Below are 18889 nucleotides of genomic sequence, written 5' to 3' on the forward strand. Positions count from 1 at the left end.
CTAACTGATGGAGTCACTGCCTTGGATAACGCAGTTAGATGACGACTGACAATTAACTGTCAAGCTTTATTTACATTTTAAACTAGATAGATCGACTTTGCATGGTCGAGGCACAGCTATTTTCTGGTTCATTATACAGGATGGTCATCAACATTGAGGAGCTGAAACACTGCGTTTCCTCTGTCTGGAAAGAATAGAGACCTGCGTGTCAATGTATGTAGCTTCCAGTACATGCAATTTCCCACCAGTGGGAGCTCAACTGATAATACTAAATTGGTTAAAAATGCAATTCTTCACACACACAGGATAATGTAGCCCAATCTCAGAATCACATCTAATATTGGGCACAGCCAAAGTGATATGCTAGTTGATATTCTGCCAGCTGTTTTAATCTAACATACTTGGCATCACACTGGCACTGAAACTCCCACTACATTATTCTTTTGAGATATTGCCAGAACATCTAGTACCATGCACCTGTCTTCCCCAATAACCCTTCAAATTATTTCCTAAAATAAAGAACACACAAATCAGGAGCAGAATTTGGTCATTCAGCTTCCAAGTTTGCTCCGCCATTCACAGATCATACGGGATCTCATCTTGGCCTCAACTCAATGTTCCTGCAGGCTCCCCATAACCACTGACACACCAACAATACGAGAACCTGATGGTCTCAGCCTTGACTTAGCCCCCACTGCTCTCAGGGTTAGAGAATTTCAAAGATTCATGACTCCAAAACAGAAGCAATTCTTTCTCAAAAATTCCATGATCTTCGCCTTCATAAAGCAATATTGAATACAACAGCAGGGAAGTTATATTGAATCATTATAGAGCTGTGGTAAGGCCCCAGAGAGAGTACTAGCCACAGCTCTATGTATCATACTTTGGGAAGGATGCGATTTATTTTTTGTTCGTGGGATGTGGGTGTTGGTGACTTGGCCAGAACTCATTCCCCTCCCAGTTGCATTTGAGAAGGTGTTGATTATCTGCTTCTTCAAACACAGCAATTATTGGAATGTAGGGACACCCATAATACTGTTAGGGAGGGAGTTCCAGGTTTTGACCCAGCGGTACTAAAGGAATGGCTATATATTTCCAAGTCAGGATGGTGAGTGGCTTGGGAGGGGAACTTCCAAGTGGGTGTGTTCCAATGTATCTGCTGCCCTTGCCCTTCTAAATGCTAGTGGTTGTGGTATGGGCTTTCAAAGATCTTTGATGGAATTCTGCAGTGCATCTTGTAGTTGGCATACACTTGCTACTGAGTGTTGGTAGAAGGAATGGATTTTTGTGGATGTGGTCGCAGTCAAATTTTGGTGTCAAGCTTCTTGAGTGCTTTTAGAGCTGCACATATCCATGGAATTGAGGTACGTTTCATCACACTCCAGACTTGTGCCTTGTAAATGGCAGACAGGCTTTGGGAGTCAGGAAGGGAGTTATTCATTGCAGCATACCTAATTCCTGACTTGCTCTTGCAGCCACAATATTCATATAGTGTGTCCAGGGTCAATGGTAACCCCAGGATCTTGACAGTGGGAGATTCAGCGATGGCAATGCCATGAAATGTCAAAGGATAATGACTAAATTCTCTCTTTGTGCAAGTGCTCATAGCCCAGCTTGTGGTGCAAATGTTACTTGCCAAATATCAGTCTAAGCCTGATATCGTCCAGATCTTGCTGCATTTGGACATGGACTGTTTCACTACGAGGAGTTGTGAATAGCGCTGAACACTTTGCAACCATCCGTGAATATCCCCATTTCTCATCTTATGATGGTGGGAAGGTCATTTATAAAGCGACTGAAGACAGTTGGGCCAAGGTCACTACCTTGAACTCCTGCAGAAATGTCCTGGAGCTGAGATGACTGACCTCCAAAAACCACAACCATCTTCTTTTGTATCAGATATGACTCCAACCAGCAGAGTTTCCCTCTGATCCCAGTTTTGCTAACCTCGTTGATGCCACACTCTGTCAAATGTGGCTTTGATTTCAAGGGCTGTCACCCTCACCTAGCCTCTAGAATTCAGTTCTTTTGCCTGTGTTTGAACCAAGGCTGTAATGAAGTCAGGAGCTGAGTGACTTTGGCAGAACTTAAACTGAGCATCACTGAGTAGGTGCTGCTTGTTAGCACTGTTAATGACACCTTCCATCACTTTACTGATGATAAAGAGCAGACGGATGGGACAGTAATTCTCTGGTTTGGTTTTCCATGCGCCAGGACAATTTTACAAATTCCTGGATAGATGCCAGTGTTGTAACTGTAGTGGAACCATTGGCTAGGGGTGCAGCAAGTCCTGGAGGACAAGTCTTCAACGCTACTGCTAGAATTTTGTCAAAATTCAATGTCTTCAACTATTTCTTGATATCATGTGAAGTGAATCAAATTGGCTGAAGACTGGAGTATGTGATGCTGGGGACCACTGGAGGGAGGTTGAGATGGATCATTGGCAGTTCTGACTAAAGATTGTTTTAAATACTTCAGCTGGTCTTTTCCACCGATTTGCTGAGCTCCCCAACACAAGAGGATGGGGATATTTGTGGATCCCCCTGCTCCAACGAGTTCTCAAATTGTTCATTCCTCATCTACGACTGGATGTAACATTTACCAGAATGATTCTGAGGATCTTAGTTCCAAGGACATTTTAAATATTTGCTGTTTGCCTTGAAGCAGAGTGTACAAGATTACAACATGTCAGGGCAAGACAGACAAGAAAAAAAACTCTTCCCATGAGCTGTTGGCACAAAGTCATGGGGATACAGATTTAAGGTTTCAGCCAGGCATACAGGGCCAATTGAAGAACAGCTTTTTAAGCAGCAAGTAGTGATGACATGGTCCTTTTCCCCAGCTTAAAGTGGGGAAAATGTTGGCATAACATTGTGGGCTGAAGGGCCTGTTCTGTGCTGTACTGTTCTATGTTCTATGAACTGTTTTCAATGCAAGTAGATCCTTCCTTTAATAGATTATAAATATAGATTGCAAATTAGCTGTGGGCAACCAGCATGGTACTGAGTCAACCAGGAAGTGCTTACATAACTTGCAGTGTCCAATGTTAAATGTAATTACACAACTGGACAACATTTGTTGGGTAATCCCGAGTGTGTGAAGAATCATACTAATAACCAATTGAGAATTCCCAACCAGGCTCGTGCACTTGCATAACCAGGAGTTGTGTCTATGAGCCTGCCCTTTGCAGACAGAAGGAAAATGCAGATACTTGTTACAAACTAAATAGGTGACAAACATTTACTTTTTTGGATTTTTTTCAGGGCAATGCCTTGGCCAAGTAGAGTCAATCTGCCTGGTTTAAAATTTGATCAAAATCTGCCAGTTAACTGTCAGTCATCACTTGGTGCTGCCTTCTAAACGTCAATGCCTGTACAAATCTCAGTCCACTTGCCTCCCACAGTATATAGCTTAATTTCCCCATTAAATTGATATCTCTTGCAAACTGTCCTGATGAGTGCAAGACAAAAAGCTTTGAGAAAATGCATTTTCTCAGCAATACTAAAGACTAAAACATTTTAGCCCCACTGCTGGTCCGGGCACCACTTGTCTAATTTCAGTTCATCCTGATATAACGTGAATCTATCCGAAACCTTGTTTCCCTACAACAAAACTACTGAATCGGCTTCAGACAAGCCACTGCAAGTTACAACAAATACCTCATCTCACCCTGGCATAAACAATAATCTGCACTGCTGTGAAGTGATTTTTCAGAACATTCCTTTAAACAATAATTCTCTAATCCTTGTTGAGCTAGGATGCAGATACTGCTGCCTTTACAGGTGGTGGATACCAGCCATTGTTTCAGCTATTCCATTTTATCCAACTCAGCTTCCTCCTCGGGACGTCCACAGTATCAAAGATATCAGTCTTCACCTCATTCAATTTGCTCTATGTGATAAGAAGAAATATTGGAGACACTGGACACTGTGAAGGTTATAGGCCCTGACGATACTCCAGAAATAGCATGGAAGACTTCTTAGAATCACTGAGTTCCTACAGTGTGGAAGCAGGCCACTCAACCTAAGGATTCCACACTGATCCTCCGAAGAACATAGCAGCATAGAAAATAGGTGGAGTAGGCCATTCGGCCCTTCAAGCTTGCACCAACCATTCAATATAGAACATAGAACAGTACAGCACAGAACAGGCCCTTCAGCCCACGATGTTGTACCGACCATTGATCCTCATGTAAGGTAAACCTAATGTACGAACCCTAAAATTTCTGTGACCATATGCATGTCTAGCAGTCTCTTAAATATCCCCAATGACCTCGCTTCCACAACTGCTGCTGGCAACGCATTCCATGCTCTCTCAACTCTGTGTAAAGAACCCACCTCTGACATCCCCTCTATGCCTTCCGCCAAACAGCTTAAAATTATGACCCCTCGTATTAACAATTTCTGCCCTGGGAAAAAGTCTCTGGCTATCAACTCTATCTATGACTCTCATTGCCTTGTACACCTCAATTAAGTCCCCTCTCTTCCTTCTTTTTTCCAATGAAAATAGTCCGAGCTCAGTTAACCTCTCTTCGTAAGATAAGCCCTCCATTCCAGGCAGCATCCTGATAAACCTCCTCTGAACCATCTCAAAGCATCCACATCTTTCCTATGATAGGGCGACTAGAACTGGACACAGTATTCCAAGTACGGTCTAACCAAAGTTTTATAGAGCTGCAACAAGATCTCACAGCTCCTAAACTCAATCCTCCTGTCAATGAAAGGCAAAAGACCATATGCTTTCTTAACAACCCTGTCCACTTGGGTGGCAATTTTAAGGGATCTATGTACCTGCATACCAAGATCCCACTGTTCCTCTACACTGCCAAGAATCCTGTCTTTAACCCTGTACTCAACTTTCAAGTTCGACCTTCCAAAATGCATCACTTTGCATTTATCCAGGTTGAACTCCATCTGCCACCTCTCAGCCCATCTCTGCATCCTGTCAAGTCACACTGCAGCCTACAACAGTCCTCTATACTGTCAACACCTCCAACCTTTGTGTCATCTGCAAACTTGCTGACCCATCCTTCAATTTCCTCATCAAAGTCATTAATAAAAATTACAAAGAGTAGAGGCCCAAGGACAGAGCCCTGAGGAACACCATTCACCACTGACTTCCAGTTAGAATTCTTTCCTTCCACTACCACTCGCTGTCATCTGAAAACCAGCCAATTCTGTATCCAGACAGCTAAATTGCCCTGTATCCCATTCCTCCTGACCGAGCCTACCATGGGGAACCTTATCAAATGCCTTGCTGAAGTTTATATACACCACATCCACAGCTCGACCCTCATGAACTTGTCTAGTAACATCCTCAAAGAACTCAATAAGATTTGTGAGGCATGACCTGCCCCTCACAAAGCCGTGCTGACTGCCTTTAATCAAGCCATGCTCTTCCAGATGGTCATAAATCCTATCCCTCAGAATCCTAACACCTTGCAGACAACAGACGTGAGACTGACTGGTCTGTAATTGCCAGGGATCTCCCTATTTCCTTTCTTGAAGAGAGGAATTACACTTGCCTCCCTCCAGTCCTCAGGTATGACTCCGGTGGAGAGCGAGGATGCAAAGATCTTCGCAAGCGGTGAAGCAATCACATTTCTCGCTTCCCAAAGCAGCCGAGGACAAATCTGGTCTGGCCCTAGCGACTTGTCAATCTTAATGTTTGTCAAAATTTTCAGCACATCAGCTTCCTCAATCTCTATCCATTCCAGCATGCACACCTGCTCCTCAATGGTTTCAGTCACTACAAGGTCCTTTTCTTTAGTAAAGACAGAAGCAAAAAACCATTTAGGGCTTCCCCTACCTCCTCAGACCCTATACACAAGTTCCCTATGCTATCCCTGATCGGCCCTACTCTTTCCTTGATCATTCTCTTATTCTTCACATACTTGTAAAATGCCTTTGAATTCTCCCTAATCCTTCCTGCCAAGCATTTTTCGTGCCCCCTCTTGGCTCGCCTCAGACCATTTTCGAGCTCCTTCCTCACCTGCCTGTAATCCTCTAGAGCTGAGCAAGACCCTTGCTTCCTCCACCTTACATAAGCTACCTTCTTCCTTTTGACGAGAAGCTCCTCCGTTCTTGGCATCCAAGGTTCCTTTATCTTACCCCTTCTTGCCTGTCTCAGAGGAACACATTTATGCATCACTCGCAACAACTGCTCTTTAAACAGTCTCAACATGTCTATAGTGCCCCCCTCCCCCACCATACTAGTTTAAACCCTCCTGAACCACTCGAGCAAACCTTCCACCCAGGACATTGGTCCCCTTCCAGTTCAGGTGCAACCCGTCGTTCATGTACAGGTCCCACCTTCCCCAGAAGGCATCCCAATTATCAACATATCTGAAGCCCTCCCTCCTACACCAGCTGCGCAGCCACATGTTAAGCTGCGCCCGCTCCCTGTTCCTCACCTCACTATCTCGTGGCACCGGTAGTAAACCCGAGAACACTACTCTGTTCATCCTGCTCTGCAGCTTCCACCCTAACTCCCTAAAATCACTTTTTATATCCTCAATCCTTTTCCTGGCTATATCATTGGTGCCAATATGTAACACGATTTCTGGCTGTTCGCCCTCCCCCTTTCAGAATCTTATACACCCGATCGGAGACTTCCAGGACCCTGGCACCAGGGAGGCAACATACCTTCCGGGAATCCCGATCCTGACCACAAAATCTCCCGTCGCTTCCCCTAACTATCGAGTCCCCTACCACGAGTACTCTTCTATTCTGCCCCCTTCCCTTCTTTGTCACAGTGTCAGGCTCAGTGCCAGAGAACTGACTACTATGGCTTTCCTCTGGTAGGTCATCCCCCCCAGCAGTATCCAAAACAATATACTTATTGCTGGAGGGGAATGTCCACAAGGGATCTCTGCACTGTCTGGCTGTCCCCTTTCCTCCCCCTAACTGTAACCTATCTATCCTTATCCTGACCCTCAGGAGTGACCAACTGCCAGTAACTCCTCTCAATTACCCCCTCAGCCTCCCGAATGATCCGTAGTTCATCCAGCTCCAGCTCCAATTCCCTAACACGGTTGGTACACTTCCTGCAGATGTAGCCAGCGGAGACATGTGTCATGTCTCTCACCTGCCACATTCTGCAGGAGGAGCAAGCAACTGCCCTAGCATCCATACCCCACTTATCTGAACGCCCACACAATACTAAACAAGAAAGCTTAATTCAATTGCTATAAAATCATTCACTTTCAGTATCCCACTCCTGCGTTCTATCCACACTCCTTGTTCTATTTAGCCGCAAGGGCCACGCCCAGCTCTCTCTTGAATCTATCCAATGAACCGTGGTAAAGTTTTCTGTGGTGGAGAATTCCACCGGTTTACAACTGAATGAAGAAATTCTTCATCTCAGTTCTGAATGGCTTACCTCTTATTCTTAGACTGTGACCCCTAGGTCTGGACTTCCTCAATACCAGGAACTTACATCCCACATCTAGCCTGTGCAGTCCCATCAGAATTTTATGTTTCTATGAGATCCCACCCACCTACACTATTCCCGTCACCCTGCATTTCCCATGGCTAATCCACTTGGTTTGCACATTCCTGGACACTATGGCTAGGTGGATGACTAGACTATGGCTAAATGTTTACTCCACAACTTTCCACACCCCTAATAAAGCTGTTCCAACACAGCTATAATATTGGCATCTACCAAACAAAGCAGAAACTTGCTCAAGTATGTCCTGGACTTTACGCTAATAATATCTAAACTGGTCCATTACTGTCCTATCAGACTATTCTGTTTTAAAGTGATGAGTGGGTCATCAATAGTGCTGTCAAATGGACTTGCTTCTAATTTTGAAAGAATTCTTAAAACCGTGCAAGAACTCCTTTGTCCTTGGACTGTAACAGCACTTGGCCTTGCACTGCTGGTAAAATAATTGGAGCGTGTGACTTTTGTTTTTGCTCATGGAATGTGGGCATCATTAGCTTGACCAGCATTTATTACCCATTCCTCATACCTCTAGAAAAAGTGGCGAGCTGTTTTATTCAACCAGTACACACTCAGTTGTAGATGTTCACAGTGCAGATACAAAGGGAGTTTTAGGATTTTGACTCAGCAACACTTAAGGAACGGTAATATATTTCCAAGTCAGGATGGCAAGTGGATTGGAGGAAGCTTGCAGGTGGGATTGTTCCCATGTATCTGCTGCTCATATCCTTCAAGTGTGCAGACATCGCAGGTTTTGAAGTGATGTTAAACGATCCTTGGGAGTTTCTACAGTGCATCTTGTAAATGCTGCCCTTGTCCTTCTAGATGGAACTAGTAATGGATTTGGAAGGTGCTGTCTAAGGATCTTTGGTAAATTTCTGCAGTGTATCTTGTCGAAAGCACACACTGATGATGAGTGTTGGTGGAGGAGAGAGTGAATGTTCGTGGATGCTCTGCCAATCAAGCAGGGGCTTCTTTGTCAAGCTTCTTGTGTTGTTGGAGCCACACTCATCCAGGCAAGTGGGGAGTATTCCAACACACTCCTGGCTTGTGCCTTGTCGATGGTAGACAGGCTTTGAAGTGAGATGAACTGGCTTGCCCACTTCATAATTCTTAACTGGCTCTCTTTGTTTTTAAATTCACTCATAGGACATGGGCAACATTGGCTGGACACCTGGTCAGTGGTAAGCAGGACATGAACCATCCAGTCTAATCACAGTTCTCAGTGTTTGGTCTGTGGCCTTACAATTACTGTACTTGAGATGCAATCTCAGAGACCCGTGAATGAATAAAAAGAAATGTTTTCAGCATAAAAATTCCAAAGGTGAGTGTCTTCCTTTGACATCAGGGCTGTATTTGACCAAGTTGGGCATTGTCCTAGTAAAAAATGGGCAAAGCAGCTCGCTTGACTGGCACCATAATCCACAAACGTCCACTCCCTCCACCACCGATGCTCTGCAGCAGCATCTATTTTAAAAATACGCTGAAGAAAACACTTTCCAAATCCACACCCACTTCCATCGAGAAAAAAAGCAGCTGATACACTTTTCGTCTCCAAACCACACTCAATTCTGACTTTGAAATAAATCACATTCCTTCAGTATCGCTGGGTCAAAATCCTGGAATTCCTGCTGTAAGGACATTGTGAATCAACTTACAATACACGGACTGCAGCAGTTCAAGAAAGCAGCTCACCCTCACCTTCTCAAGGGGCAACTAGAGATTAGCTAACCATACTCTCAATCCCTCGAATTAAAACAAAAATTGGAAATACCAGTAACACAAAGTCTTTGCTCTTTCCTGGGATGTGGACGTCCTTGGGAGGGTCAGCATTTGATGCCCATCTCCAATTCTTGAACAGAGTGTCTTGTTCAGCCATTTTTGAGGGCAGTTAGGAGTTACTGTAGGCCTGGTGTCACACCTCAGGCAGACCAGGTAAGGATGACAGAGTGCTCTCACTAAACGATAGCAGTGAAGCAGAAAGGTTTTGACAACAATCCGACAATTACCCCTTTCTGACTATCACCAGGACAACTGTTCAATTCCAGCTCCACTTATTAATTGAATTCAAATTCCACCAGGTGCCGAAGTGGGATTCAAACTCATGTTTCCAGAGGATTAACCTGGGCTTCTGGATTACTGCAGCAGAGACATTATTGTTCTGTCACTGCCTCCCCTAAAGTGACATTGAAAAGGCAGGTGCAACAGAGATGGAGAACCTGGGAGAATGGGACAGAAATCAGGATGTGGAGAAGTGCAGTCAGGGTAGCTGTGGGAGGTCATGGGTTTACAGAATCTAACTTAATGAAGAATGTTTTCAGAACAACTGCATAGCTTCTTTTTCTGCATTAACGCCTGCACATTTAACGAGCTCCTGGCGAATGAGGTGCATGAATACATTCTTGATGTTATATTTTGCTCTCCAAAACACAGAATTCCTCACAAAGTGAAGGGGACTGGGTTGTGAAATGGGTATGCACTGCCAGAGGAAATGACACTTCCCATTGATAATTACTTTCATTAATCTGTGGCTGGTGCATCCAAGTGGGCATTGGATGATTATTTAGATATAAATAGTGTGCAAGTGTATTGGGAGAAAGTAGGAGATTGGGATGAGGTAATGATGCTTATTTGAAGAGCGGTTGGAGGCATGATTGACCAAAAGTCCTCTTCAGTGCACTAAGAGTTCTGTGACAAGGACAGCAAATTCTACCTGCAAATTCTCTCACCAGCACCACTCTCCCCTGAGTATTTATGAGAGTTTAGAAGAATGAGGGGCCACCTTATTCTAAAAAAGATTCCCTTGACAGGGTAAATGTGGAAAGGTTATTTCCCCTTGTGGAGAGCCTAGGACCAGAAGGCATAATCTCAGAGTAAGGTTCACACATTTAAGACAGGAATGCCTTCTCTCAAAGGGGACTGAATATGTGGAATTCTTTACTGCAGAGGGCTGCTGAGGCTGACACAGACAAATTTTTAATTAGAAATGGAATCAAGGGTTATGGGGAAAAGGCAGGGAAGTGGAGCTGAGGATTATCAGATCAGACATGATCTTGATGAATGGCAGAGCAGACTTGATGGGTTGAACAGCCAACTTATGCTCCTCCATTTTCCAGGTGCTGGATCGTTTGAAGTTTTCAGGATTAAAATTTGCATCAGGATGAGGACTGCTGCTGATATGGACCAAAAGCCAGTAAACACAATCAAGATGCCTAAAAGAAAATCTGATTGACTGGCAGAGTGGACTCGAAAGGCTGAATGAACAACTTCGACTACAATGCAAAATTCTCTCAGAATTTAAAGATTTCTCCTCGACTACAAGCTGGAAAAATAGCCCCTCATCAAAATTCAACTGACAATAGGTTTGTGCGATCGAGTTACTGACATCACAAAACTTAGGTATTTTCCAATCAACCTGTTCAGGGATTTATTACACACCTCTGGAGGAGGAGTTCTGGATCCTGAACCCAGATCCCTGGCTCAGAGGCAGGGACACTGCCACAATAGCCCTCTTCACCACAAAACGTAACATGGATCTACGACATTCTCAGACCTGCTGAAAAAAAATCATTCTTCAAACTTCCAATGGCCAAAGACCCAACCCACTCAATCTGCTCTTGTAAGATGAGCAGGGAACTGAGTCGGGTAAAACTTCTCTGAACTGCTTCCAGGAAAATTCCACACACGGATCATATAATTAGGATGTTGTGGTATGCTCCTCAGAGCAGGGGAAAATAGAGGCTATCCCAGGAAATCAGTTTTGCTTCATAGGAACTGCTCTCCACTCTGAACTCATTCTCATATTGTGTGTTTTAGACACAGTGGAAAAAAGGACTTTTAAGATAGAGAAGAAGAAAGATTATTTTCTCTAAAATGGTCATGTGACTACGGAACTTTCCTCCCTGGTGAGCAGTGGAGGTTGGGCCATTGAATATATTCAAGTCTGAATTGGACAGATCTTTGATAGACAAAGAAGGTTGGCGGGGTGCTCAACAGCGTGGGTTCAATTCCCACACAGGCTGAGGTTACCATGAAGGACTCTCCTTATCAATCTCTCCCCTCACCCAAGGGGTAGTGATCCTTAGGTTAAACCACGACCAATCATCTGTCTCTCTATTCTAGTAGGACTATGGCAACTTGATAAGAGACACGAACGGGCAGGCAGGGGGGAATCACGACCAGATTAGTCATGAAAAGAGAAGCAGTATGGATGGGCTGAAAGGCCTACTCTTTTGCCCAAGTCCCATGCTCCTATTTATGAAAAGAGGCTTCAAAATCGCATCTCACTGCCTGTCAGGTGCTTTGAGCTTCCTAGGGGCTGTGCAAGGAGAATATATTAAATTTAATTAGGGCAGAGGATGGAATAAAGCAATAACACACTTAAAACTAACACTTCAAAAAGTGATTGCCCTAAAATAAATAGACATGGTAATTTCCTAAATGCTTTTAAACTGACAGCGACTTTGACAAAGCACAAGTCATATCACAGGTGTTTTTTTCTTAAATTCAAAAGTTGGTTGTCGAACTCGGTGATGAACTTATCAACCTATGATTGCAAAGCATTACCTGGTTTGTTGAAATGGTTATTGATGGAGTGGTCTCAAGCTGATCAGCAGATTCCTGAACCAAGGATTCCTGAAAATCGGTTCTATGCAGAATCACAGTCTGGGAACCTACAGGATTAGAGGAGCGAACACAGAGTCTTTTTGATGATGGAGGAACCGTTTCATCCGGGTGCAAATGTTCACAAAGACTGGAGTTGACGACTTGCTCCACTTTCACCCCCACAATCTCTTTGTCATGGTGTTGCAGTGCGTACGGGCATGATTGCTGCTGGCGTGGCCCGTTAGCATCTTGGGGAGATCGGTGAGGAGCCAGCCTGCTGCCAATACCTGCAACGCTGCTGAGTGTGGCTATGGAAACTGCCCCTATGCAGTGATTGGTGTACGTCTTAGAGAGCTTGGCAGCCTTGGACAGCATCTGCATACGAGTGCCCAACAAGTTCTTGCCGATAGCTTTGTTCTCATACCAAGTCACGTCAACTTCACTGCAATGATCTCTGGGTCTTTGAAAGAAAGCCTTACAGAGGGGGTTGCGTTTCGAAACATACTTGACAAAACTCGCATAAGGGCAAAACTCTGTGCCTGTTTCATACATCCTAGGGAAGTTCTCCTCATCGTTCACCATTCTCTTCTTGCTCCAGGTTATGGAGCGAGATTTATGGTATGGTCCACAAGCTTTGTAATAGACAAATCTTCGCCCATCCTCATCAGTGGCCAAGCCAAAGGAATCCTCCTCCAATTCTCTCTGGTTCTCCCTCCCCCTTGTGCAGAAGTACATGCAGATCTCGAACCAGACTTTATTGAGCAACCCAAACGGGGTGTTGGTATCGAAGGCGCTGGATGTGTAGAGTTTCCTCAGATCGGACCTGGTGATAGGGATTTCACGACATGATTGGTCTTGATGACATGATACAGTAATTGTTGGGAAAAAGATAAGAGTTCTTTTTTTCTAAAAAAAGATAATCACTAGGTGCTAATCAATACTTGTGCTACACCATCTCACTTTCCTGCACAGGTCCATGTAGTGTGCTTGTAAATAGGTGCCTACAGGAGGGAACATTACAACGCTTTAGGTACACTATTGCAGATTGCAGTTTGATTCTGACAGAACCACTCAATGTACAACAAAGGCACCCATTAGCATCCAAAATGGCCATCGTAGACTGACACCCATCCCAGTTTCCCTTGAACATCCATAAACCTGCGCATTTATTATAGAGAAGCAGTATTTGGCCAGGTGCTAATGGGTTAAGGAGAAAGAATACTTTGAAATCATGGTACTTCACGCATTGTCATGTGTTGATCTGGCATGATAATCACATCTTATGATTATCACAAAACAGAAACAAAGGTTGACCTTGGCTGGCGTATCACGGTATTGGAATACTTGGATTTTACAGGGACGTTTATAAAAGAATAAAAATCAGCCAATTATGGATGCATCTCTGGAACAGTTTTAATATCAAAATTTCTGTAACTATTCCATGATTAATCTCAATGTTACTTCCCACAAACTCTGGGGTTTTTATCTTGCACATTTCCACCAGGACTCAAAAGGTATCAGTTGTCTATTTTTCCCCTTGACACCATTTTTGGGAGGGAAGGGAATTAATACTTTTGACAATTTGAAGACTCATTATAAAACTTTGTAGGTGGTCAGAGATTCTCGTATACATTAATGCTAAAACTATTCAAAATATTTAAACCCCATCTATTAAATGCTTGTTTCTCGCCTGCAGACAAAGAGTAATCCAATATTTCTCATTTCAATAATAGTAGCAAACTGCGTTGATTCAATACCGAGAAAAAAAAAGAAACCTTCAAATTTCAATCCCACTCAAACGACTTTATTAGAAGTGAATTGGACAGACGGTTAGAGGTTGTGTCTCCTTCATGTAACAAAAGATTTTTTTTAAATTGTCTAAAAAAGGGCAGAACAAAAGAAAACCATTAGCTCACAAATCGTATCATGATGGAACACCGAATGATTAGCACTAATTTGCACTGAGGGCGAGGATTGGCAATCAAGTACTGGCATAAAATCAATAAGGTTCACCACAACAGAGAATGGTCAGGGTTAAAGTTAGGGAGTCAGTGCACAGGCTGAACTTAGCAGTTGGAATTTATTGTCTGCACGTGTGTTATTATTAATCTGTGCGCCCACAATTAACTCAGGGCAATTTAAAAAAGAAAAAAAAAACATGCAGACAGAGCCAAAGGTTCAACTGCTTAATAGTACCACAGAATCCTAGGAGGCCATTTGTCCCATCAAGTGAAATGTGTGGCCAGACAAGTAAGCATCCAAACCAATCCTACGTTCCAGCTCTCTGTCCACCATCAAAGGTTTTTTGAACCACCAGGAGGGTACCTGTCTTCATTACCACCTGCAGGCAGTAGTGTTCTAGAACCTGCTAGGTGGGGGAGGGGAGAGAAACAAAACTCCACTCAAAACCTGTCATCGTTAATCCATGCAGCCCTCAAAACCCTTTACCCTGAGATTTATACCAATGGCTCTGAGCTCACGCAAAGAGTGACCCTTCCCAATTTGACGTCAACTACTTTTCTTTTGTGACTACTTTGCAGGGGCAATAACAAAAGCAAAAGCTTTCCAGAATCATCCCTAGATGTGTGAAGTACACATGAAAAAGAAAGAAGTGTCGCATGTTCCCTTTTTAAGATTGGGGAGGGGGGAAATAAGCAGCTCTCAATATTTAATAAAGCCAGGCGGCAAGGGTTAATCACCCTGAGGGAGATTTGGACCCAAAAATGAGGAAGGGATTGGAGGGGATAACCAAGGGGCTTGGTTGAAAAGGGATGGTGGAGGTGGGGAATGGATGGGGTGGGCGATTAGATGGAGAGGGTGACAGGGAGTGAGGGGGGGAATGGGATTAGGATGAATGGGTCGCACGGGGGGGTGGGGGAATGAGGGGGTGTACCTGCCGATGGCCTGTTTCTCGAAGTTTCTGTGGGTGAGGGAGTGCCACTATGGGGGAGGTTCCTCGCTGTGTGTGCACGAGATTTTTTTCCCGCGGGGAGAGTGTGTGTGGGTGTGGGTGTGGGTGTGGGTGTGGGTGTGGGTGTGGGTGTGGGTGTGGGTGGGGGGGCCAGGGGGTGTGAGAGAGGCGGGGGTCTGTGCTAGGGGGGGACGGGCAGCCTGTGTGGGGGCGCGGGGGTCTGCATGGGGGGACAGGGGGTGGGGAGACAGGGGTCTGCGGTCGGTGTCTGATGTTGGGTGGTTGTGTACCTGCTGATCGCCTGCACCTGGAAGTTTCCGGGGGGGTTCTCACTATGGGGGATGTCAGTGTGAGGGAGGGGTGTCTCTGTGTGAGGGTGGGAGGTGCGTACCAGCTGATAGCCTATTTCTGGAAGTTTCTGTGGGTGAGAGAGTGGCACAATGGGGGATACTCCTCTCTGAGTGTGCACGAGGGGGTTTTTCCCTCTCTGTGTGGGCGGGGGTGTGGGGGAGACCGTGTACCTGCCGATCTGTGTGTGTGTGATCTGTGCGGGCGAGGGTCTATGTGAGGGGTCCGGGGGGGGGCTGGGGTCCATGGGGGGAGGTGGGGGTATCTGTGTAGGGGGGAAAGGGGATCGGGGGGAGGGGGGGCAGGGTGCGCGAGCATGTTGGGGGGGGGGGGGGGGAGAAAGTGAGTGGGGGCAGTGAGTGCGTGGGGGGGGGGCGGTCGTGCGTGGGGGGGAGGGGGGCGAGTGTGTGGCGGGGGGCGAGTGCGTGGGGGGGGGGGCGAGTGCGTGGGGGGGGGGGGCGAGTGCGTGGGGGGGGGGCGAGTGCGTGGGGGGGGGGGCGAGTGCGTGGGGGGGGGGGGCGAGTGCGTGGGGGGGGGGCGAGTGCGTGGGGGGGGGGGGGCGAGTGCGTGGGGGGGGGGCGAGTGCGTGGGGGGGGCGAGTGCGTGGGGGGGGGGCGAGTGCGTGGGGGGGGGGGCGAGTGCGTGGGGGGGGGGGCGAGTGCGTGGGGGGGGGGGCGAGTGCGTGGGGGGGGGGGCGAGTGCGTGGGGGGGGGGCGAGTGCGTGGGGGGGGGGCGAGTGCGTGGGGGGGGGGCGAGTGCGTGGGGGGGGGGCGAGTGCGTGGGGGGGGGGCGAGTGCGTGGGGGGGGGGCGAGTGCGTGGGGGGGGGGGCGAGTGCGTGGGGGGGGGCGAGTGCGTGGGGGGGGGCGAGTGCGTGGGGGGGGGCGAGTGCGTGGGGGGGGGGGCGAGTGCGTGGGGGGGGGGGCGAGTGCGTGGGGGGGGGGGCGAGTGCGTGGGGGGGGGGGCGAGTGCGTGGGGGGGGGCGAGTGCGTGGGGGGGGGGCGAGTGCGTGGGGGGGGGGCGAGTGCGTGGGGGGGGGGCGAGTGCGTGGGGGGGGGGAGTGCGTGGGGGGGGGGGGAGGGTGCGTGGGGGGGGGGAGTGCGTGCGGGGGGGGGGGGGGAGTGCGTGGGGGGGGGGGGGAGTGCGTGGGGGGGGGCGAGTGCGTGGGGGGGGGGCGAGTGCGTGGGGGGGGGGCGAGTGCGTGGGGGGAGGCGAGTGCGTGGGGGGGGGCGAGTGCGTGGGGGGGGGCGAGTGCGTGGGGGGGGGCGAGTGCGTGGGGGGGGGCGAGTGCGTGGGGGGGGGCGAGTGCGTGGGGGGGGGCGAGTGCGTGGGGGGGGGCGAGTGCGTGGGGGGGGGCGAGTGCGTGGGGTGGTGGCGAGTGCGTGGGGTGGTGGTGCGTGGGTGGGGTGGTGGTGCGTGGGTGGGGTGGTGCATGTGTGTGGGTGGGTGTGCGCGTGCGTGCGGGGGTGAGGGTGTGTGTGTGTTTCTCTGTCTGTGTGTGTGTGTGTGTTTCTCTGTCTGTGTGTGTGGGTGTGTATGTGTGGCGGGGGGTGTTTTGTGGGTGTGTGTGGGGGGGTGTGTGTGGGGGGGTGTGTGTGGGGGGGTGTGTGTGGGGGGGTGTGTGTGGGGGGGTGTGTGTGGGGGGGTGTGTGTGGGGGGGTGTGTGTGGGGGGGTGTGTGTGGGGGGGTGTGTGTGGGGGGGTGTGTGTGGGGGGGTGTGTGTGGGGGGGTGTGTGGGGGGGGGTGTGTGGGGGGGGGGTGTGTGGGGGGGGGTGTGTGGGGGGGGGTGTGTGGGGGGGGGTGTGTGGGGGGGGGTGTGTGGGGGGGGGTGTGTGGGGGGGGGTGTGTGGGGGGGGGTGTGTGGGGGGGGGTGTGTGGGGGGGGGGTGTGTGGGGGGGGGTGTGTGGGGGGGGGTGTGTGGGGGGGGGTGTGTGGGGGGGGGTGTGTGTGGGGGGGTGTGTGTGGGGGGGTGTGTGTGGGGGGGTGTGTGTGGGGGGGTGTGTGTGGGGGGGTGTGTGTGGGGGGGTGTGTGTCGGGGGGTGTGTGTCTGGGGGTGTGTGTCTGGGGGTGTGTGTCTGGGGGTGTGTGTCTGGGGGTGTGTGTCTGGGGGTGTGTGTGTGTCTGGGGGTGTGTGTGTGTCTGGGGGTGTGTGTGGGGGTGTGTCTGGGGGTGGGTGTGGGGGTGGGTGTGGGGGTGGGGGTGGGGGTGGGGGTGGGGGTGGGGGTGGGGGTGGGGGTGGGTGTGGGGGTGGGTGTGGGGGTGGGTGTGGGGGTGGGTGTGGGGGTGGGGGTGGGGGTGGGGGTGGGGGTGGGGGTGGGGGTGGGGGTGGGTGTGGGGGTGGGGGTGGGTGTGGGGGTGGGTGTGTCTGGGTGTGGGGGGGGTGTGTGTGTGTGTCTGGGTGTGGGGGTGTGTGTGTGGGTGTGTGTCTGGGGGGGGTGTCTGGGTGTGGGGGGGTGGGTGTGGGGGTGGGTGTGGAGGTGGGTGTGTCTGGGTGTGGGTCTGGGTGTGGGTCTGGGTGTGGGTCTGGGGGGGGGTGTGTGTCTGGGGTGTGTGTGTGTCTGGGGTGTGTGTGTGTCTGGGGTGTGTGTGCGTCTGGGTGTATGTGCGTCTGGGGGGGGGTGCGTCTGGGGGGGGGTGCGTCTGGGGGGGGGTGCGTCTGGGGGGGGGTGCGTCTGGGGGGGGGTGCGTCTGGGGGGGGGTGCGTCTGGGGGGGGTGCGTCTGGGGGGGGTGCGTCTGGGGGGGGTGCGTCTGGGGGGGGTGCGTCTGGGGGGGGTGCGTCTGGGGGGGGGTGCGTCTGGGGGGGGTGCGTCTGGGGGGGGTGCGTCTGGGGGGGGTGCGTCTGGGGGGGGTGCGTCTGGGGGGGGTGCGTCTGGGGGGGGTGCGTCTGGGGGGGGTGCGTCTGGGGGGGGTGCGTCTGGGGGGGGTGCGTCTGGGGGGGGTGCGTCTGGGGGGGGTGCGTCTGGGGGGGGTGCGTCTGGGGGGGGTGCGTCTGGGGGGGGTGCGTCTGGGGGGGTGCGTCTGGGGGGGTGCGTCTGGGGGGGTGCGTCTGGGGGGGGTGCGTCTGGGGGGGGTGCGTCTGGGGGGGGTGTGTACGGGGTGTGTGTGTGTGTGTGTGCGGGGTTGTGTGTGGGTGTGTGTCTGGGGGGGGGTGTGTGTCTGGGGGGGGTGTGTGTCTGGGGGGGGTGTGTCTGGGGGGGGTGTGTGTCTGGGGGGGGTGTGTCTGGGGGGGGGGGTGTCTGGGGGGGGGTGTCTGGGGGGGGGGTGTCTGGGGGGGGGGTGTCTGGGGGGGGTGTGTCTGGGGGGGGTGTGTCTGGGGGGGGTGTGTCTGGGGGGGTGTGTCTGGGGGGGTGTGTGTCTGGGGGGGGTGTCTGGGGGGGGGGGTGTCTGGGGGGGGGTGTCTGGGGGGGGGGTGTCTGGGGGGGGGGTGTCTGGGGGGGGGGTGTCTGGGGGGGGGGTGTCTGGGGGGGGGGTGTCTGGGGGGGGGTGTGTCTGGGGGGGGTGTGTCTGGGGGGGTGTGTCTGGGGGTGTGTCTGGGGGGGGGTGTGTGTGGGGTTGTGTGTGGGTGTGTGTCTGGGTGTGT

General features: G+C 50.2%; 1 protein-coding gene across 4 annotated transcripts in view; it reads right to left on the minus strand.

The window, feature by feature from the left end:
* Positions 1 to 18889, minus strand: part of kctd1 (potassium channel tetramerization domain containing 1) — a 137150-nt gene that overhangs the window by 54008 nt on the left and 64253 nt on the right. For 2 of the 4 annotated variants that reach the window (XM_072569720.1, XM_072569719.1), the window contains exon 2: positions 12013 to 12874. The exons of the other annotated variants lie outside the window; for them this stretch is intronic. In XM_072569720.1, the coding sequence (XP_072425821.1) occupies positions 12013 to 12786 (774 nt within the window). In that variant the 5' untranslated portion in view covers positions 12787 to 12874. The remainder of the gene's footprint in view (positions 1 to 12012; positions 12875 to 18889) is intronic. 4 annotated transcript variants of the gene reach the window in all.

Source organism: Chiloscyllium punctatum, chromosome 5 (assembly GCF_047496795.1).
Source record: "Chiloscyllium punctatum isolate Juve2018m chromosome 5, sChiPun1.3, whole genome shotgun sequence".
NCBI classification, from domain to species: domain Eukaryota; kingdom Metazoa; phylum Chordata; class Chondrichthyes; order Orectolobiformes; family Hemiscylliidae; genus Chiloscyllium; species Chiloscyllium punctatum.